This window comes from Cupressus sempervirens, chromosome 1 (assembly GCF_028749045.1).
Source record: "Cupressus sempervirens isolate cs-2001-9-10 chromosome 1, ASM2874904v1, whole genome shotgun sequence".
Lineage (NCBI taxonomy): Eukaryota > Viridiplantae > Streptophyta > Pinopsida > Cupressales > Cupressaceae > Cupressus > Cupressus sempervirens.
Window position 1 is genome coordinate 624,872,158 of NC_143118.1, and position 23,457 is coordinate 624,895,614.

Consider the following 23,457-nt stretch of genomic DNA (forward strand, 5'->3'; position numbering starts at 1 on the left):
AAGGCTTCCAAGACTCCACTTGGAGTTTTGGAACGAGAGGATCCTAAAATCTATTGGAAACTCTTTTGGACATTTTGTTGCAGTAGACATGGTTACCCTACAGAGGTCTAAGTTGGTGTTTGCAAAATTAAGTGTGATTGTGGTTGTGGGTACTTCCTTACCTAAGTCCATTATTCTGAGCTCAAAGTGGGGTGAAAAAGTGCAACCCATCATTTATGAAAATGTGGGGTTGTTTTGCTAGAAATGCTCATCATTTGGGCATTTGATTGTTGATTGAAAAATGATTGATAAGTCGGTTAAGGAGGAGGTAGCAAGGGAGAAGGAAGTTGTGATTTTTCCATTGGACACTGGGGAAGAGGGAGTTGTGTCACTAGATAAAGGGGAAAGAGAGCTGGAAGGGAAGGTGAAGACTTCTTTACCTAGGAAGGAGCTAGAAGATAAGAAAGTTACCCATCAAGGAAAGGTGGAGAGTATTACGACAGAAGAGAGGGCATCCCACCAAGATGAGGGGAAGTCAAGTATGGAAAAGGCTTCTAAGAAGACCTGTGAACTAGATGGGTAGTTGGGAGTGTTAGAGGAAGGTGAATTTTTTTATGAAGAAGAGACATTACCCTTTCTGCAAGGCATTGAAGAGCTCCTCGGTACCCTTTCAAGAAACATGGTGATTGAGGAGGTATGAGGGAATGACATAGATAAGGCTTTGGAGAGAGGGAAAGCAAAAGACTCGGAGGAGGGGGAGGTAGCTAGAGTTATTTGCTAGAGTGAAGAGGTGCCTTCCAATTCCTAAGAAGATGGAATCACTGGCCTTGTTGGAAGATGTGGAAGGGAAATGGAAAACACAAAGAAGGCAGACAAGAGTATCAAAGAAATCTGAGGTGGTATTAGAGTTAAAGATGGATGTAGGGAAATCTGGGAAACAGAGTAGAAGAATGAAGCAGATGGAAAGGGAGGTGGCTAGTGGCAAGCAACCTAGCTTGGACTCCCTGACAAAGGGTAGAAAATGATTATTCTATCATGGAATATGAGGGGGTTGAATAGCCCTCAAAAGCATTTTTCTCTCAGTAGTAGTTGTTTAATTTGAAAATTGATATCCTTCTAATCCAAGAAGTTATAATGACTATGTCTAATTTGAAATGTATTGCTAGTTATGTTTGGCCAGGGGCTAATTTTCGTTATAGTAAAGCGGAGGGGGCATCAAGAGGTGTGGCTACTTTCTGGAACCCAAGAGTTGGTAAAGGAAGTTTTATTCACCATTTTAGAAACTATCTATTGATCATAAGAAGGGTGAAAAGATATGGAATATTGGCAATTTGTATGCTCCTAATACTAGGAAAGGAAGAAGTTGTCTTTGGGAGGAGTTGTATATCTTTCTTTCTCATAATAAAAGTACCTTTTGTATGGGAGATTTCAACTCACCTCTATACCCCTTGAAGAAGGTTGGAGGAATGGTGGATTTTAATGACAATATGAAGGATTTGGCTAAATTCATTAATAAAATTGACTTAATGGATATGGAGATGCAGGGACTGAAGTTCACATAGTCGAACAATAAGAAGGAAGTTGACTTTATCCAAGTCAAACTAGATAGACTTTTGGTTCTGACAAGATGGGAGGGTCTAACCTTGTCCTCTCTCATGGGCTTACCCAAGACGGTCTCAAATCACACTCCCATATTTTTTAATTGGAAAGAAGAATCCCAAGGGGACCAAGACCTTTTAGATATGAAATTATGTGGCAATCCCATCTTGATTTTAGTACTAGGGTGGCAGAGTGGTGGGGGATCTATGTGGAAGGAACTGTTATGTATAGACTTTCTACTAAACTAGAGAATGTTAGAAGAAATGTGAGGCCCTGGAAGAAAAGATATTTTGGTGATATCTTTAAGACTAAGGCAAAGGTGGAAGAGAAGTTAGAGGAGCTTAAGAAAGCTATGGGGGAAGGCCTTTCTTTGGAAGATATGATTATGGAGGAGGATAAATGAAGAAAGGTTTGGAAGGAAATGATGATTAGAGAGGAGACCTACTGGAAGCAGAGATCCAGGGTATTATGGCTCAAGGTGGGTGATAAGAATACTGCATTTTTTCATAGATCAGCCTCACTTCATAAAAGGAGGAACACAATTGATAATATGAAAGATGATAACAACATGAAGCTCACTAAAATTGAAGATATAGGAAACTGGGCGATTGCTTATTTCAAGAACTCTTATTTGGAAGAGTAGTGAAATATTAGGGAAGAGGACATATGATGGCTGATTAATTCCATGCCCACTATGATCTCATCTGAAGAGAATGAGGAACTTGCATAGTTGGTCACTGAGGAGGAAGTCCATAGAGCTGTCTTCTCTATGAAATCCTAAAAATCCCCAGGGCCAGATGGTTTCCCCCTAACTTTCTTCCAGCACTTTTGGGACATAGTTAAGTTGGATCTTCTCCAGGCTGCTCATGACTTTTTTAGAATTGGGAAGCTTCTCAAGAAACTTAATAAAATGTTTATTTCCCTAATCCCATAGGTTAAAGACCTAAGGGCCCTCTCTAATTTCAAGTCAATTAGCCTCTATAACACTACTTATAAGATCTTCTCTAAAATTATGGTGAACAAGTTAAAATTGCTACTACATAAATTCATTGGGAAAACTCAAAATGGGTTTGTCCCAAGATGCCAAATCCTTGATGTAGCCATAACAACTCATGAGGTGTTGCACTCTATGGAGAAGAGTGGTAATTTGGGTATGACTTTGAAACTTGACATCTTTAAAGCTTATGATAGGATCAATTGGATTTTTTTGTATGAAGTTATGGGTAAAATTGGTTTTAGTCAAAAAATTATAAGGATGGTTGAAATTTTTAATTACTCGGTGATGGTGAATGGTTCACCTTGGGAGAACTTTGGAAGGGAGAGGGGACTAAGATAGGGTGACCCTATCTCCCCCTACTTTTTTATCATGGTTCCTGAAGTGTTGGGAAGGGCATTCTTCAGAAAGATAGAAGGGGTTGTAATTAAAGGCATTAAGATTACATCCATGCTTCCCCTAGAGGTGATCCAATAGTTTGTGGACAACACCTTCGTACATGGGGAATCCTCAATGGGAGAAGCTAGAGCTTGGAAGTCTGTCCTGGAGATATATGAAGCCAATGTGGGTTAAAAAAATTAATTTGGATAAAAGTAAGGTGTTCTTCAATACCCCCTCTGATATACAATGAAGGATCATAAATATTTTGGGGTGTAATATTGTTGTATTACCTCACACATATATGGGCCTCCCCTTGATGGTGAAAGATGTAAGCAACAACTTTTGGAATAGCATCCTAGAGAGAATGGAAAAGAAGTTGATTGGGTGGAAAGGTAAAACTCTAAGTACTATAGGTAAGCTTCAATTTCTAATTTCTTCTCTCCAAGGTTTACCTATGTATTTCCTATCACTTTTAAAAATTACTCAATGTATGGTGGAGATATTGGAGAAAATACAATGTAACTTCCTTTGGTCAGGAGGACGCAAGAAGAATAGCTTAAGTTTGGTAAATTGGGATACAGTTTGTAAACTTAAGAGTAAAGGTGGCTTGGGAGTAAGAAAGATATCTAATTTAAATAATGTTCTACTCACCAAGATGGGGTAGAATTTGATGAAGGAGGAATCCAATTGGTGCAATATTCTAAAAGCCAAGTACCTAGGGAATCTTAAATTCTCTTGTTGCACTTGGAGAAATGATCTCCTTATGGGATCTAAGGTTTTGAGAAATATTGTGAAAAATAGAACCCTCTTGAAAGATGGTGTAAGGTGGCTGGTAGGTAATGGTAATCAAATTAACTTCTAGGAGGATCTATGGCTTACTTATCAACCATTAACAAGAACAAAGTATGGGTCCCTTTAGAATCACCTCTAGGAGCAAGGGAGAAGTAAGGTTGTTGATTTAATTGGCCCAAGGAGGAAGTGGAAAAAGGTGGAGTTGCAACAGAATGCACCAAATGGAGGGGAGTTGATAAAAGGGCTAAATGTTCTGCTAGAAGGGTATAGAATCTCGGGGATGGATTAGAGTGATGAGTTCATCTAGAAGGCCACTTCGACAAGGGAGTTCTTTGTTAAGTTCGCCTACAAATTAATGTTTGATAAAACCTTGGAGCCTAATTACTGTGGGAATATATGGTTTGATCATTTAATCCTTAAGATTAATATATTCTAGTGGACCACCATTCATGGGAAAATACTCACTATTGATAACCTTATGAAAAGGGGTTTTCAATCATCTAATAGATGTTTTTTGTGTAAGAAAGCAGAGGAGAATGTTACCCATTTTTTCCTTCATTTTAATTATGCTTCTAATGTTTGGGGGAGGCTATTACAAAAGCTAGAGGTGAATTGGGTGTTTAACAAGGATCTGGAGAAATTTGTGGTGAGTTGGCAAGGCCCCTTTGCCCAACCCCTCCTTGTCAGTATGTGGAAGGTTATCCCCCCCATGTCTAATGGGGTATTTGGAAGGAGAGAAATAACAAGGTGTTCAGGAATGAAGAAAGAAGTGAGGAGGCTGTTGTGGACAAGATCTACAAACTTGTGGTTGAGAACATGAGTTGCAGCAACTGGAGAAAATTGGCATTCCCCCTAGCTAGCTGGATGTTAGAGTGGCCAAGGGCTCGAATTTGGAGGAGGGGATAATGGAGCTTGATAATTCCAATCTACTGGCAAGGAAAAGGACATGATGGAAACCCCCACCTATGAATTGGGTTAAGCTCAATCTTGATAGTGCTACCAGAAAGGAGGGTTTGGCGAGAGGAGGTATAGTTAGGGATAGTAAGGGCAGGATGCTATTAGTGTATTTTGGACAGCTAAGGAAAGTTTCTAACAATACTGTGGAGGTGATGGCTCTTTATTGGGGTTTAAAATTGGTGATAAGCATGGGATGGAGAAATGTGGAGATTGAAGGTGATTCAAAAATCATTATAGAAACTGTTAAAGGTAACATGAAGGAAGGATGGGCTATTAAATGTGTGATAGAAGACATCAGACACTTATTAATTATTTTAAATAGATTCGATTTGAATCATATTTTTCAGGAGGGAAATAGGGTGGCAGATGGAATGGCGGTGTTAGGCCTAAATGTGAAGGGACTAAGATGTTGGAGGGAACTTAATGCCTTGCCAAATTTGGTAACAGATTTAGTGGACCAAGAAATCAAGCATGATGAATCCTAGCTAGAGAATTGTTTTAAATTTTTGCAACCTGCTGCTGAGTTGGTAGATAGGACAAGTTATGAAGGATAGATGGCAAGGAGTGATGGAAATGGTACCCGTGATAATAAATTTGCATGATCCAAAAAAGAAAGAATTTTGAAGTTTGAGATGAAATATTTTTTAATGATTTTTCGATGCGTGTTCTTGTACACTGGGATGACTAGAATTTTAAATTTTAAATGGTTTAAGAGTATTGGGAATGATGGAAAAGATTGGGAGAGAGATAGAGGCAGTCGACACATGACATTAATTTCTACAAGGGACACTGATATTATTATTATTAATAATGGCCTTTATGTTCTCTTAAGGGCTATTATTTTTTCTGCCTAAGTGTGAAGTCATTCTTAGCATGTGCTTTTCGGTTTGGAAAGAGAAGAGAGTTTTAGGGAAAATTGCAGAGATGGGTGGCAACCTTATGTGAATTGAGCCTTCCACGATTGAGGAGAATGCTAGGAAGTTGTTGGGGTGGTACATGCTAAAGGGAGGTGGTTTCATTCCATTTATAGAGGTGCTAAATGGGTACGATTAAAATTGTTCCTTTCAATTTGTCAATTCTTGGGAGGACCAAAAAGTCACAATTAATGTCATCTCGTTTCATATCTTTGAGCAAGTAATCTCTCTCGCGACGGGACTAGCGATGAGAGGAAGGAAGTGGCAAAAGGTGACAAGAGTCGCTAACAAAGTGAGTCTAAAACATTTCTTCTTGGATGGGGAGGAACTTGTTCAACACAAAGGTGGATTAATGCGGGAGAAGCTCCCCGAGCCATGGAATGAGGTCTATTTGATGTTGATGAACTACCTAACTTTGGAAGGGAGGTATGGGGTCTATTATTACTACCACTTTCCTCTCCTAAACCATTTTTTCCACTGTGACTTTATTTTCATTCCATTCTTTTTGTTACATGATTTAGTGGATATGGTTATTGATGTAAAGGAAAAAATGAGGAAGGGTATTAATTTTATCATTTTACACCAAGGGTTGATGTTCTGGCTATATCAATTTCACCTTGCTTTGGTCCCCCCTAGGATCATTGAGATAGATATCCCCGCCCATCCCAACCCTCGACCCCAACTAGTCCCCCTTAGGATCACAAGTCCTAGAGCCCCTACCCCATAGTCATCGCCTAGTGGGTCCCTTATTGAGTTGAAGCCCACCCCTTGGGAAAAAAAAGGGAGACTAGATAAAGGGAAAGAAGGAACTGGAGGAGTCAGAGGACGAGGGGAGAGGGGGTAGGAGGAGGTCAAGGAGGATTACTAAATCCAATGCTAAAAGGAAACTAAAAGTTGGGGCCTTACAAGAGGAGTCAGATTCATAGGACATGGGCCATCCTAAACAAAGGATGAAAGAGAAGGTGTTAGATTTTGGTGAGGGAAGAATGGAGGAGGAGGAAGAGGAAGCTTCGAATTCCTCACAATCTGGTTTGGGAGAAGGGATTAAGGAGAAGAAGGAGATGAACCATGTTCTGGCCACCATTGGGTTGCGGTGTGTGGACTTAACTTGAGATCAATTCCTTGAAACTATGGATAGAGTGCCCTCCCCTATAATGATTTCCTCCCCTATTAGGGTTTCTTCCAAGGATAATGCTAACCCCCTGAATGTGTAGGATATTACTATGGTGCAGGTGGATGACTATCCTGACGACAAGTAGGAGGTCATTGTGGAGATCAAGAAGACGGTTGGCAATGATGTGTGGGAAAGAATTCATGTGTTGGAAGAAAGAATGTGCCTTTTGACAAAGTTTACTGTCAAAGTGACACATGTTGCTGCTACCACACCACCTGCTTAAAGATCTGGAGGGTGATCTACCAAAGGAGGATTCCAAAATGTTGTTTGACTTCCTTGCGGAAGATTGGACTAATATCCTCCTAGGGAGGAAGGAGGCTAAGAAGCCTTAATGGCTATCTCCTTCTGGTTTTTCATGTTTTTGTTCACATTGTTGTTCATGTTAAACTTGGCTAGGTTTAAGGCTTTTATGCCTTTGTTTTTATATTTTTGTAGCTTTTTCACTTCTAATACAGGTAGTATGTATGTTAAGCCTATTGATACTATTTTAGTTAAGTTTCCAAACTATGTTTTTTATATTTTAAGTGGTAGGGGGTAGTTTTGGTTGTTGGTAATCTACTGGCAGTTCACCAGTTTGACTGTTTAAGATCCAACCCCCTAATTTTGGCTGCTTTTAATTCAAAAACAAAGTCAAACTTTTCTCGTCCTTATCTACGGACCTGATTTTTAATAAATGGTTCTTTCTTAAGTATGTTGCAGTATTGGAAAAAGATAAAGATGTAATTCATGCAAGGTAATTAGAAGGTACTTGTTATTGGATAGTGACAAATATCTATATTCTACAAAATCTATATTTTTTGGTGGGGAAATTGAATTTTATCCCTATAAATATTAGTCTAGTTCAATAGAATATAAGAAAAATGAGATTTATACAACACAAAAATTAAAAATAGATGTTCTCTATTATGATTGATCAATTTAATTCAAGAATTTCATCTAATTCAAAAATTGCATTTAATGGATGCAATAGTATCCTACCTTTAGCAGGAACTAATAATTTAGTTTGTTATTTTTTTATGCTATGTTTGGGCATGGTCATATGACCCCATCTCTCATTTAGACTAGGTTCCCCTAGACTCTAAAAGTGTATTTTCTACCATTCACTTTTAATGTTAATATTATATTTTTATCTTTTAGACAAACTAAAAGTTAAACAAACATATTAAAATCATTTTATTTACTTAAATTTATGTCATTTTACATTAAAACTTGTTAAGAATCAATTTGTTGCTAACGAATTATTTTTATTTACTTAAGGGTTAATTTATTTTGCTTCATAATTATTTTAAAAATATTTTTTTCTTTAATTTTAATAGGAGATAAATGCTCTTGAAGAGTTGTCAATTGATGAAGTTGTAAATGAAGACTTCATCCCCAAAACAACACTCAACAACAATACCACAAGTAAATTTCAATCAGAATAACAAGAACAACATTACATTTAAACTATCATACTATGTCAGTATCAACTAAAAAATATTTTATTTTACCCACATATTATTTTCTTTCTTTTTTTTTAAAGAACTATTTGTATTTACTTAATATTTATTTAAATTCATTTTATTATTATTGAATAACTATAATTTATTTATTTAAGAATTGTTTTTTAGTATAAGATTATATTGGCAGATTAGATTATATTGTCAAATGCCATTATAGATGCCACTAGAACATAATAATTAAATTAAACTTGAGAAAAAAAAATTTAAAAATTAATCATAAGAAGAAATATAAACTTACTTGATTCGCACCACAAAAATTTCATCTCTTGCATGATCAATAATTGTTCTACTAATCCATCCTCCACGTTGTTGAAACCCTACTTGAAGTGTTTCTCCATTATCATCAGTAGGTACTGCAGGCACCATTTTTAGCAAATAAGGTCCAACTTTAGTAGGTGTAGAAGATGCAACAATATGGAACATGGGTTGGACATCCTTTTGATTCTTAGGAAAATCCAATGGAATTGCAACAACCCATTTGTTCAAATGCAACATAGGAGACCCCAACAATTTTTGCCATTCTAGTATGGAAGATCCTATTAACTTGGAGCCTTGTACTTTTCCCATCAAAAAACTTTTAGGGCGTGAACGAAGTTCTAAAGTTAATCCATTTGTATCGATATCACATTCCATAATCCATGATTGTTTCCAATCTATTGTATTTGCTGAATTGTTCTTTTCAATGGTGTCCAGTTTGAAGTCTTCCCATTTTCTCAATAGTTTAGCTCGAACAAAGAAATTTTGATCACTTTTTATAGGAATATGTTGTCCACGTACAATTGCTAGGCACACCTGGGATCAAAATTAAAAGAATAAAAAATAATTAACATTTTTCAAATATATGAATATATAAATATACATTGTAATTACTATTTTTTTGGGTATAAATTTATAATACAAATTGATGAAAAGGGATGCTAATAATTATCATCTTCTTAATGATGTATTGTAGATTAAAATGTTGATAATAAAAATCTTTATATTGTTAAATAATAATGTACTATGAAAATATCATGTTTTTTATATTTTATATAATAAAAATTAAAATATATATGTTTAAAAATATGAAAAATATTTTTTTTATTTTCAAAATTATATCTAGAAATTTCACTAATTTAACTTGACAAGAGGTGTAAATATCCTTGATAAAATTGAGTGATTGTATAATTGAAAATGAATAATATTACTAGATTCTACCACATAAACAGCTTGGGGCTTGCTTTGCCAATCCATGGAATCTTTTTAAAAATGTAAGAAAATGTATTAGGTCTAGTTACTTTTTATGTTCTAACTAAATTATAGCATTATGATTGTTTTTATACAATTGCAACTTTCTCGTTATGGTGAAATTTAAATATGCATGTTATTTTACATTTAGTTTTGTCTTTATTTAGGTAGAATATTTATAATTTAGTTATGTATTTAAAAGTAACATTTTTGCATGTTAAGTTTGTATAATGATCTAATCCCTATTCATTTCCCATTTTACAATAATTTTTGAGTCTTTTATTGCCTATACCCGACTCACTTACCATTTGAATTTACTCTAATATATATCACCCATACATTGTTTGTTGCATTGTTGTTTACACCTATCCTAGGAAATTCTCCCTACTTCAATATTTGTATTTGTATATTTGTAGTCATTCTCAAGTCACTTAGATTGATCCCAAGATGCTTAAGATTGACATCAACTTTAAAGTTTTAAATTTAAGTTCTAAAGTTCTTGTGCATTCTAACTAGCCATCATGGGAGAACTTGACCGACGTTTGCATGACTCTTTTTGCATTCCTATGTTCAATGTGCAAGTAATTCATAGAGGACCACAAGGAAAAATATTTAGCGAAAACTTTAATTTTGTTAGGAATAAAAAAATCAAAATCAACATCATAATTATCTAGGTCATCTATTTGTTTGATAATGTTATGCTTGATCATTCACTTATAATCATAAAGACAATCCTAGAAAAGGGTCTACACGAACAAACATAACCTTAGCAACTCAACGACTTTCCAAAGTTATTTTTAGATGTTACTTACCCTTACAAAAAGTTAAATACTAAAGATCAATGTGAAGCAATGTTTAAATGTTTTAGCATACCAATTTGATCTTATGAGTTAGAGATTGGTCAAATTTTCAAGGCTTATTTAAACTTCAATTTATTTCAATGGATTTCATGTGGTTGACTAAGCACCTACTTCACAAATCTTGTGAAATGAATTTATCAAATATTATTGATTGATGTAAGAAGAATAATGTGATAATTTACATATTGTTGGTAATAATATGAGGAGAAAATGCAAAGTTTAAATTCAATTTGTTTATGATAAATGACCAAAATTAAACTTGTAATTTGTAAAATAAATAAAAAAGGGAGTGAAATGCATTTAATTTGGAAAATTGAAGAGAGTATAAGTAAATTAAATAATAAAATACTATTTAATTAAGTTATCCTTTGAGATGGGAACTATAGTAGTTAAACAATAACATTATAAAATTAGTTGTGAAATTGAAATCCAAGTAATTTGTCTAATTATATGTGATATTGAGTTATAGACTAAATAAATAATATTTATCTCATTAGTCGATGTTGTACCAGATTGAGTAAATAATATCTCACTATTAAAATAGTTTGGATAAGGACTCACTATGAAAAATTATATGCCCATCAATTCCATTAGGGCCACTCCAATGAGCATTCAGTGCCTTGATGATGTGTTTATCCCTTTCATTGAGTGTCTAGGACAATGTTCTCTCATGTCAAAGACACATGTTTGAATCTTTTTAAGGGCTCCATGTGTATGTCTTTATTTAATTAATTGATAGTCGCAAAGTATTTAGTAATTATTGATCTTAGGAAATGTTTATGTATCTACAATTCCAAAACTAATCTTTAATTTTTTTTCTCTAATTTCATATCAAATTTTAGATATATTTCATATGCTTTATGAGTTATGCATTCACCCTTATAGTGTGAGATCTTCAATCACAATTTCTTAAATTGGTCATGTTGTCTTGTTGGTGCATCCATTTTTATTTTGACATGTAATTAAATATTTATTATACATAATTATTACATACTCAATGTCTTTATATATTGCTTTTATATGGGTAAGGATGCATAATCCATTAACTATTATCCTACAAAGGCTTTCCTTATCCCATTTTCAAATACATGGTTATTTATCATCCTTTTCTATTAGACATTATTCCTTCATTTGTTCATTAGTCTCACATTGATCTTATTTCTAGTATGGCTTGTGATAATGATGAATTTATATCTAAGGAGGAGTTACCATGTGCTAGTGATACATATAGTATAATGATCATTAATGATATTACATCCTACTTATTTGTGACATTGTTAGAACTTTTAATGATAATTAACTTGTATCTCCTAATCCCATTTGTATCCTCTTAGAGTTATGTTCATTTAATGATGTATCTTTAGACAAGAACCACACTCCAACTCACTTCAATGTATTATTTAGTAATCAAATATTGCAATACACTTGTAGCATTTAATCATTTATAATAGTATCATTATCTAGAGATCTAGAGTAAGTCTAGTAGAATTAAACTCATCGGCAATACCTTCATCTTAAACACCAAATAAATAGGATAATCAATGTCCACAAAACTATCAATTTGTTATTTTAACATGAGATATAATCATGCCTAAATGTGGCATTTAATCCCTATACAAAATATAACACCACAAATCCCAAGATAGGTCCATATGCTTAAAATAGTATAATAAGCTTTTAATAATTTACCCACCCAATTAGGGCTGTCCATTTTAGTCCTATTATCTCTATTTACACATGCCTTGTGATATGTTATAATATGTCGTATAAGTCTCTCTTACAACTTACATTTGCAATGTAGATAGATGTTGTAACCTTTTACTCATGAAGAAGAATTAGGCTATTTTTTAGTTTGTGTAGGGAGTTAATGTTTTCAATAGACCCTCATGTGAACAATCAAGTGCCAAATTTCCAATTTTGAAATGTTGAATTTAAAAAAGAAATATTAAATAGTAATTGTTAATTTATGATTGGTCTTTAAGAAATTTGTTGAAGTTTAATTATTATTATTTTAAACAAGAAAATGGTGAAAAGTTCTATAAGGATAGTTTGGCTTAGATAAAGATGCATTTATTACTATCAGAGAGGAGAAAATATTGGGGTAACATAGGTGAAGATCAATTATAGAAATTAATTGCCTAAGGATGCATTTATTACTTATTAGAGAGGAGAAAATATTAGGGTAAAAGAGGTGAAGACCAATTATAGAAATTAATTGCCTCCAAGAAGGAGCAAAGGCATGGATTTCTTAAACTTTTTATTATAAGTACAAGGTTACGAAGAAATGGGTAGAAGTTTATGATCAGACGATGGGAGTGTTAGAGATTTGTTCAACGCACCCCTCGAGATTCGTGACAAGGGCTTAACCGCCTCTTCTATACTATAAGTTGAGTGGTTCTATCGGTCATTGAAATGTCAGTCTTTTAGTGCAACAACAACCCCACTCTAACAAGTGGTATATATGAATGCATTAATACTTTAATATTTAATGGACAAGTATATATAAATGCATTAACTTGTATCATTTTAAAAAGTAAGCACTTAACTTTTGATCTTTTAACCCTCCTTAGTGTCGTCCTCCTTATTGAGATCTTACCATGTATTTAATGGAATATATCATTTAAATCAAGATCCTTTCTTCTATCTCAAATCTCCATGCTTGCTCTAATTTCTATGCACAATATTCCATCTATTTGTCCATTTTCTCTCTTTTAATTTCCCTCTTTCTTTATTGTGAAAGTTGATGTAGGATTTAAATTAAATCATCCTCCTTTACTTTTCCTTCTCTAAATTATGCAAAAATCAAAGGAGGATGTAATCTATATACATCCTCCTCTATCTTTCTCCCTAATCACAAAATTTACTCTTTCCCTAAGCCCTACCTTGTTAAATTCAAGATCTAGAGGCCCTTTTAACCAATTTCATTGTGCATATTTCAGAATCTCATTGTGCTCCTTTAGACTTTATTGCTCCCAATTTGGCACCTACTTTTGGTATAAGGTGTGTGAAAGTGCCCTATACCCCTAGAGGTCCCCTTTCAAGGGTTGTAGGCCCAATGCAACATTTGTTTAATTATTTTTCACTTGGTAGAGTCAGTTTCCCGAAGTTTGAACCCAAAACCACTATAAAAGAAACTGTTCTCCCCTCATTTTCACAATCAACACTTTATGAGAGATCCACATTCTATGAAGAAACTACTTTCCAATCCATCAAATCACCAACACATTGTGAATTCAAGGAGTTCAAGAAAGCAAGCATTTTTCATCCATCAAGCATTGAAGCATTTCCTTCCATAGATCTAGTTCATTAATATATAGGAAGCAAAGGATTTGACCATCAAGGGAAGAGATCCACACCATGTATCATTTATTGTTCCTTCTTCTATCACCCAGGATCCATGATTCATAAAAAAAGTTAATTTATTGCATAAGTGAAGACATCCTACATTCTACTTCTATATTCCAACATATATACAACCAAGCGAACATCTTTGTGGATAAAGGATTCGAATCCAATAATGGAAGTTTGACAAGAAAGGTGAATACTAATATTTATCTTTCTTTTACATGCTTTATTTTAGTCATTTCATGGTTAATTCCCAAATGGGGGCTTGACCAAGGCAAGCCCTTTTCCACAAACTATTTTCTAATTTCCCTGTGTCTAAGTGCAGATTAAGAAAGTTGCAAATCGAAAGATGCAATTTTAATCATAGATCCAAGATTTTTTTTTCTAGCTTCTCTAGGTATAGGTCGACTGAAAGCTTCCTATACCAAGGAGTAGGTCACCTAAAAGCTCCAAAATCTGAAATCCCAATTTTTACTAGCCCTCAAGGAAAGCTCTTGTTCTTTATCTCTCCTCCATAACACTTATTTTGATACACTAGATCAAATATCTTGTTGTTTATCATTTCAAAAGTTCTTATTCTACATTCGTTGCATTCTTTTCATATCTCTTTACATTAAATGGATAAAGGAAACAAAGAGATCTTAGACTTAGTTCTCCTTAGGTGTGAATATTGCATTAGCACTCCTACATCTATTTGGCGAGTGTTGATATGATTTTCATCTAAAATGAGTCTACATGTTGGGATCTCCTTGTCCCTCTTCTTCCAAGCACATAGTGTGAAGGTGGTCATCTACCATTTCTTACCATTTTCACCTATACAATACCATCTAACCTTATAGGGATATCAATATCTTATGATTTTCCTATACTAGGGTCTTAACATTGTCTGTCTACAAAATCTATCACCATTTTATGGTATCACTTCTTGGTTCATGTTATAGCCTTGCAATTAATATGCTTACATAATTATCATTTATTATCACATTCTCTTATATAATTGATGCAGTTACATGTTTACTTTCTAATACCCAAAACTACAAATCACATGATGGTATTTGAAGTAATTATTATATACTTGTAATATTGATCTACTCTACTTATTATTATAACTATTATTCTATTATTGTATCATAATTATTATTGCAATTATTACATACATACATTAGATATTCATTACTATTATTGTGCTCACATGATTGCACATTCACTTATCTTATTTATTTAGTATGTATGATTTCCTCTCTACTCTTATCTCCTTGGATCCAATGGATGCAAGCAATTAATGAGGGAATACATTATCACTAGTGCTATTAATCTTGAGATTTAAAGTAGTGACTTGTGGTACATAGGCACTCGTAACAATATCTCTAGAGATATTTGTCACATTGCACCCACACTTAACAAAAGTCTCACATTTTACTACACCTAAGCAAGCCACATTACACTACTTAAGTGGACTACATTACATTATAAGAATAGGTAAAGTATTAGTATCAATTCCTAATCTTATTTATCATAGACAATAAAATTAATTGTTATTTATAACTCTTTCACTTGTATGATAGATATAAGGTCCACCTTATTTATACTTATTTTGCAGCCATTGTATTAGGATATTATATCATCTTATATATGAGATTATATGATAGTTCACATTATATAATGATCACACGTATGATTATATATATTTTCAAGCTTATTGTTTCTTTATATGATATTAGATGTTGGATATGAATGTATGATGTCATATCTAATACATGAATCTTATGATATGTCATACTTATAAGTATATTATTTATGAGCCTATTAAGATGCATGCTTATCACATGTGTTCTTCTTTCATTGATTGGATAATCTAGTTTATGGTTCCATTTATGAGGTGTATGAAATAGACTTTGGGCATTTTTAAACATTATACACATCATGTGAATGTGTTTGATTCTTTGGCTATGATTATTACTTACTCTATTATTGTTCAATGTGGCTTGATGTGTGTAATGAGTGTATAGGATACGTAGATAATCCATGAGATTTCATCCGAAAGTGTTTTCAAATGGATATTTTTCCATGATCTCAATCCATTCGTGCTAGATAGTTAAATACATGTGTAAGTGCATAACAATATTGCCACAATATCCATCGACCCCTACGGTTTTGATTAAGTAAAAATAGGTTTTGAAAGGACCCAAAACCTCATACAATGAGACAAGAAAAATATAGCAATGAAAATCAAAGACAACTGTGGAAAACCACCCAACAAACTAGAGGGACACACTAATGATCCCAAAAAGAGGCCAAACAACCCAAGGCACAAATAGACCATCAAGATTTACATTTTGGTCCTTTCTTTTAAGATCGTAAGGCCATATCAAACAAGGGATTGGAGGACTTTCCTTTTTTCCTTTTAACTACAGTCCAACCATCCTCCACCTTCCCCATCATATTCTGCCAATCCTTGCAAACCCAGCCAAAGAGCCAGAAGCAATGTTCTGGACAAGAGGGACAGCAATAGAATTTTGACTCAAAGCAGGCAAAGAGTCAGGAATCATAGAGTTAGCAAGAGATGGAACATCAACTACACTTTGAGAAAAAATCGTAGAGGGGACACCAAGTACAACATCCGAGATATCAACAAAATCCTCAACCAAAGTGAGATCATTATGTGAAGGACTATTCAATCCCTCCTCAACCAAGGTAGCTTTCTAAACTATATAATGATCATCTGAAGTCCCCAACCACCAAGGTGGTGATTTCTTCGATATGGCCTTAGTAGAAGAGCAGCAAGATGACCAATATTGTGACACTTCATACATTTGAAGGGGATACCTTCATAATCAAGAAGTTGGATCCAAGAACCACCTAGAAAAGTCAGCTTAATTGACCCCTATGGTTACGTTATGTATGTTGTCTATATTTTTTGAGTTTCAATATGTGATATCTAATAGGTTTTAAATGTCACAAAATGAATTTTTATTCATGATAAAAAAAAAATTATGTTTTAAATTAAATTGGAAATTGCTTGGACGAAATTGTGTAAAAATTTATTCATTTCCAAATGGTCATGTAGGTTTTTCTAGAGGCTTTTGGAAGATCTAGGATCCAAATCCATACTAACTCAAAAGACAAATTTCACACAACAATCACGTGGTCGCCAAATTATTTATTAAAATTAATTATGTTAATTGGAGGATAATCTTGAAGGAGGGATAATCTTGATGCCCATGTGAGATTCACATGGAAGATAAGAGTTTGAACCCTCAATTTGAATTTGAATTTCTATTTGATTTTGAATTTGGAGAAATATGTTGGATATACTAAGTAAAAAGTAAATATATTTGGAATTAAACTTATTATCTTAAAAGGTGTTTGACATAATCATTGACTAAAGGAATGGACAAATGAAAAACTATTATTACTAATTGTAAATTGAGTGAAAAAAAATTTATCGAAGGATATGGGTGAGAAAAAGGTTTTTTTTTTAATGATTTCATTATTACATTTAGGAAAGGAAATAGAGGAGCTTGATATAAATAGATAAGATAAGATAATGATATTAATGTCCAACAAGATACCAACAAGGGTCTAAGGGGCTGAAAGATACAATAGTGGAGAGAAGAATAAAATAGAAAGAGTGCCAAAAGGCTTCTGGGGAAAAAACACTAAACAGGAAAGCGAGAAAAAGGGAAACAACAAGAAGAGAGAGAGAGAGAGAGAGAGAGAGAGAGAGAGAGAGAGAGAGAGAGAGAGAGAGAGAGAGATCATCAATTCTTTCTCAATAAAAAAAATCTTGCACAGAGGAATAAGGCCCAAGATGACCAAGGGTCAGGGCTTGGCTTTGCCTCTGTCTCTGTGTAGTAGTGGGGATAGGGTGTTGTTGTCTAAGGAACCCACATTGAGGTCTAACCTATCTGGTGTGTGCGAAGATGGGTGCATGTAGTCGTTCCATGCCTCTAGAAGTGGGCATGGAAGGAAAGAAGTCAATGATGAGAAGAGAAACAAAGCTTAGGAAGGATTTTTGTAGATTGCAAAGGTGGAACTCTTGAGATTTATAGATGGATTTGAAATAATCGAAAATTGTGTAGGTTTGGAAAGAGATTTGTTTATCATCAAAGCTTGGAAACTAGAAACTATAAATTTATTATTACAAGTGTTTCTACTTATACTTTTTTTCTTTTCTTGAAAATTTAGCATGGCATTCATAATGGATTCTTAATATTTGTAAGAGAATTTCCACTTTATGCATATTGTATTAAGATGACAAGTTCATTTGTATGTTTAAATAGTGTTTATGTCTTGATAAAAACCTTTTTTTGGAATACACTTCCCTTAACATGTGTAAGGATTGGTATCTATCTAGGAGGCAACATACATGTAAGAATTCTTACACATATAGGGTACAACTTGACCAAAGAGGGTTTGATTTAATGTTATTGAGAATAAGGTGTGATGATGAAATATCACCCTTCATGTATTGTATGATTTTTTACAGGACTTGTAATATATTTCATGTGTAACTTAATTTTAAGGAATCTAATTAATACTTGTTGAGATTATTTGAAGGAGTATAGACCCTTTCATGTTGTCTTTTATATTAATCAACAACAAATTTAGGGTGATGACCCTTACAAAACCATAGCCCAAGGCCATACAAACAAAACCACTCTAATAGAAAATAAATATTAAAACCAACACATAATAAAACTAGTAAAGGAAATAACTATATATAACCATAGGTTGTAGTTGAGCAACTATAATTCTCAAAACTACCACTATAGTACAAAGTAGTAACATTCCTAACAAAAATAACCAAAATCATGTCTACAATAAAAAAACATAGGAGAGTTGACGAAGGCAACTAGACCAACAAGTAAATCATTTTTTGATACTCCAAAGAGGTAGGGGGTTGTAGCCTCAACCAACTACTGCTTAAGAATTATTGGAGTGTCTAATGTCACACCCCGATTGGTATAACATATGGCTCCAATATTCTATGAGGAATTCAAATAAATTGTTTTGATTACCTTCATCCTTCTCATCATCCCCAAGTGTCTTACATTGCAACAAGCACAAGGAAGTTGTAGAATTGTGCTTCAACCAAATGCTAAACATTGGATATGCTCCCTATTATTTGGTCCTTTTCACCTAATTAATTCTTTGGATTATCCTTCTCACTTTGTGTGTTAAATATAATTCTAACACAGGTAATGATGGAGTTGGTCAAAATAGGAATTTTTATTTTTTTTCCTTTGGTAGCATACTTTTAATAGAACACATGTGTCCCTCCTTCAAACTTTCAGATATGTGGGTAGAGTTATTAGAAGTGGACTTTTTTGAGCTACTAATGGCATCATCTTTGTTGTCCTTAAATTATATAGTCTTATTCTTCTCATTTTCACATTTTTTTTCCTTGACCATTATTGTCCTTTAAGTCCTAACCAACTAGTACCTTTTTCCTTTCTTTGCAAACTTGGTGGACAATCTATTGGATCCAAGGGGTCATGTGTTCCTCTTCCACCTAATCATAATATTCATTGTTCACTTCCTCAACATAGAATTTAGTTTTCAATATGGGGTGGGGGAAGAGATATTACACTTTCCTTTTGGAAGTGGATAGTATGGAAGCTTTATCTTTTGTACAAGCATTAGGAGAAGGGGTATCAAAAATCATGATGCCTAAGGTGACTAGACAAGAGGCAGTTTTAAGGGCCCTTAGTGTCATACACATTTCTATTTACTTTTCCATGGAATATCAATGATGCTAGCGGGCATGAGGGAATTTCAAATAGAGGCCTCATAAACAAGAATGGGTTTAGGACAGTGAAGAGTCAGGTGGAAATAGTATAATCTAAAATTGAGACCTGAATGCAAGAAGATAGGTTTCTTCCCCTTAGTCTGAGTAATATCTTTGGCATCAAGCACAAAACTTTCAAGAGAACTTAACAAGAAAGTAGGAAATGAGATAATCTCATGATTCCTAAAATGGTTAAGAAGGGGTGTATGGTAAAACTAGTAGACTTTAAAGACCGCTTTAAGAATGAAGTACTTCATTACATCATAAAAACCTAGTCCGAAGGTGGTGGAAGTTGAGCTCTATCATATCCACTTTGCAACTTGATTAGAGCCTAACTTCCTTTATAGAACATGTCCAGGCTATCATAATCAACCACACGAGTGGTCTTCTTCCATTTCATTTCTTCAATAGATAAATTAGTAGCCTTTGCGATAACCTCCTTAATTTCAAAGGAGATACCCCTAACAATAACTTTCCTTTATTCTGACAAGCTAACAAAATTGATATACAAACCCTTATCAAATTCATTAATGGATTTGATATAATAAAAAACCCTTGTAAATATGCCACACAATGGGGTCATCCTTCAAATTGTCTCGCGATTCAAGATTAATGTGGACCTAGTCTCTGCCCATCATCATAACATAATATACCAAGTAACTTACTTTGCGGGAAAATCTATAAACCTTGATGCATCTCGAGAAAATTGTCATTATCGTCGAGTGAAAAAGAAAGAAAAGTGTATGTTCATCTAGTTGGGTATTATCATTAAACAATCCTACCCAAAAATTTGACTCATGCAAGCTACAATTTTCCACAAGCCAAAGCCTTTTAAACACAATGTACAAAGAGTCACTAATACATTAGGCAGTGTTTTGCGACATCAATTTGCGACGTCAATGTGTATTTGGCATTTTTTTTGTCTTATGACCCGATGACGTCACAATTGTGACGTCGTCGGGTTATAAGACAAAAAAAAGGGCGCGTTGCTCACATTGTTTGCGCCCAATGAATCAGATCTCCCAACAGAGCAAAAAAATACTTCCGAGCACAGCGAATCAGCGAATCTGCCCCCGATCGAGCACAGAGCGAAAGTTTTGAGGTTAGGTTTGTGGGACACTGCAATTATTTGGAGTAAATTTTGAATCCAAAGACTACATGAATTGTATGCAAGACGAAGGAAACAAACAAATATTCATTGGACTTCAGGTCTAAGGTAAAATATCTCATTCTGTAAGACATCCTCCTCTTGAAGATGAAGGAAAGAAACAAATCTTGATTGGACTCCAGGTTTGATGTGAAGAGGTAAAATATCTCTTTCTCTGAGACATCCTCCTCTTTGATCTCACCTTATTCGATTCATTATCTGGTCAATATAATGTTTAAATAGAACAGATTTTGCAAAATCTTTCAATGGTACAAGGTGTTGTAGTGAACAGTTAGTTTGAGTATTATTTTTGGGGCTAGATGTGAACGGGAATATGAATTTTTGATTTTTTGATTTGGGTATTGTTTCTTGTATGTTGTCTGATTGACGGGCTGACATGGGTAAATTTTAATTTTAATGAGACTTTAAAGAGTGGTCAATATGAGCATTCATTTTTGTTTGTTTGATTTACATCAATGTCTAAAGTGAGCACCTCGAACAATCTGTAGATCTGTATATTGCTGGATTCTTCTGCTTCAACACACACACAAAAATCCATGAATAATAACAGCAGAAGCGGCTTGAAAACACTGATATTTCTGCTATAAAATAAAGGTAAAATAAAGAAATTAGATCATATTCAAGGGTCTAAATTTTTTGTTCTCTCAAAGAGAGAAGATCGTACTCCTCTAACTCTTCACCTTTCCAAGACACATCAAGAAAAATTCACTTACCTTAGACAACATACTTATAAAAATGTCAAAAGCTTCTAGGTTTTTTTATTCTCGCAAAGAGAGAAGAGTATAACCCCCTCAATCCTAACAATAACATAAATAATTAATCCCTTGTTGCCTATAGGAATGCCTCTTTCCTAACTTGGTCTAGGTTTCTGATTATCCTAAGAAGGAAATAAGAATACTTCCCCCATGTCTCAAATTTGTTTCAAATAGCGAGGATTGGGGTTCAAGGATACATGCTAATAGAGGGAGTAGGGATCATGCTTCAGGGATACTTGATGTTGGAGAGAGTAGGGTTGAGGGGGCATGCAGAATGAAACAAAGGCATGACATTATGAGAAAGCACAGAATGTCATTGAAGGCTGTAATCACACTTTCATACAGAGGATTAGGGACAGTACATGTCATACTACATATCAATTCAATTTTGTAGGATGAACAAGATTCAATGAGGACTCTATTATCCTTAGAGACTGGTCAATCAACAACATTGAATGGAACAAATTGAAAGTCATCAGACTTGCCATAACAAACTCCACAACCTACAAAAGCCTGCATGTCTCAAATTTGTTTCTGAGTTCTTGGAGATAAATCTTTGGACTATTGATGGAAGCATGAACCTGCAGATGATAATATGGAAAAAATAGTCTTTGTGGCTGCAAAATATTAAGCTACCTTCCAACTTCTTCAACCGTGAGTAGAAGAAGAATTATAAGAGGCTCTCGAAGAATTGGGAGGTTAGAGATAAGTTTAAATCAATTGTAGGTCTCTCTTTTGTTTACTTACTCTAGTTCACTTTAATACTAGATTTATAGTCTCTCCAAAGACACTCTATTAATTTTTTGGCTTCCCTTTGTTGGGAATATGAAGAGTATGAACTATACTAGTAGCTATAGCAATTATGACATGGTGATAATACTTTTAGCTTTAATATGTTAGATAAGAGTAGCAGAAAGAAGTTAATTCTCTTTATGATTGATAGCAACTCATGTAAGTTAGCTTTTACTACTTTTAGTATTACGTAGTTTTTTATTATTTTGTTTCTAGATGGCTAGTACATTTCAAGTTGTAACAACTTGTTGTTGTGCTCTGCCAATGTGAGTTCATGTGTGGGTACATGGTCCTTCCTCTTCCAACTTAACTAAAATAACTATAGTAAAACACTTGAATGGATAAATATAAGGAACACAACATTAGAAAAAGTTGCATCCAATTTATCTTAGTCTAATAATTAAATACTTGTAACAATTATAATAAATTATTTTTAATTTAACTCTTTTATTTGTTATTGCAAAGGACCCCCCTTTGCAACAGCATAGGAATTTGAGATCAAGAATAGAGAAAAGAACTGATGAGGGGGGAATTGATGATGACACTGATGCTCCTCTTAGGGCTTACATAGAAAAAAGAAATAGAAAGAAAAAAAAAGAAATGATTGTCATCTACATACCTTAATTGATAATGACTAAATTTCATGTCTCAATGAATTTAATTATGTGCTAATGAATGTTCATGAATTATGTGTTAATGCAAAATATTGATGAATGTTGCATGTTTATGAATCTAATGTGTTAATGAATGTTATCATGTGATATTGATTGAATGTTACATTTTATTAATGGTTGAAAGAATGAATGAATGTTAGATGTTAACGGGGAATGTAGAGTGATGTTAGGGGGAGGGGGGTGGGGCCAAATGAGCTTCCACCTTCATGTGGTTGGCCCTGTTTAGTAGAGAATATTAAACTATTCTCGAAACAAAGTGAAGCTCAATAAGATGTAAGTGAAGCTCAAATTGGCACAAATAGGGAGTCTATATGATGTAAGGGGTCATTTGAAGTCCTAGGGTGTCCTAGGAAGAGTTATGGGTGGATGGTAGTGTTTACATGATGTAATAGGCTTTTAAAGCCCCTAAATGATGTAAAATGCACTCAAAGTGCAAGATCCGTTATTTCCCGCTCCTTCCCCAATATCAAATCCTTTAATTTTGATCTCCCTGAAGTCATCTCGGAGGCTCCCAATTACACTGATACATGGATGCAAGAACATTGGTAACAAC

At 34.1% G+C, this 23,457-nt stretch overlaps 1 protein-coding gene across 1 annotated transcript in view; it reads right to left on the minus strand.

Annotated features, from left to right (window-relative positions):
- Window positions 1-23,457, minus strand: part of LOC149579478 (glycine-rich domain-containing protein 1-like) — a 323,178-nt gene that overhangs the window by 194,823 nt on the left and 104,898 nt on the right. The window contains exon 5 of the mRNA XM_089809026.1: window positions 8,531-9,084. Coding sequence (XP_089665152.1) covers window positions 8,531-9,084 — 554 coding nt within the window. The remainder of the gene's footprint in view (window positions 1-8,530; window positions 9,085-23,457) is intronic.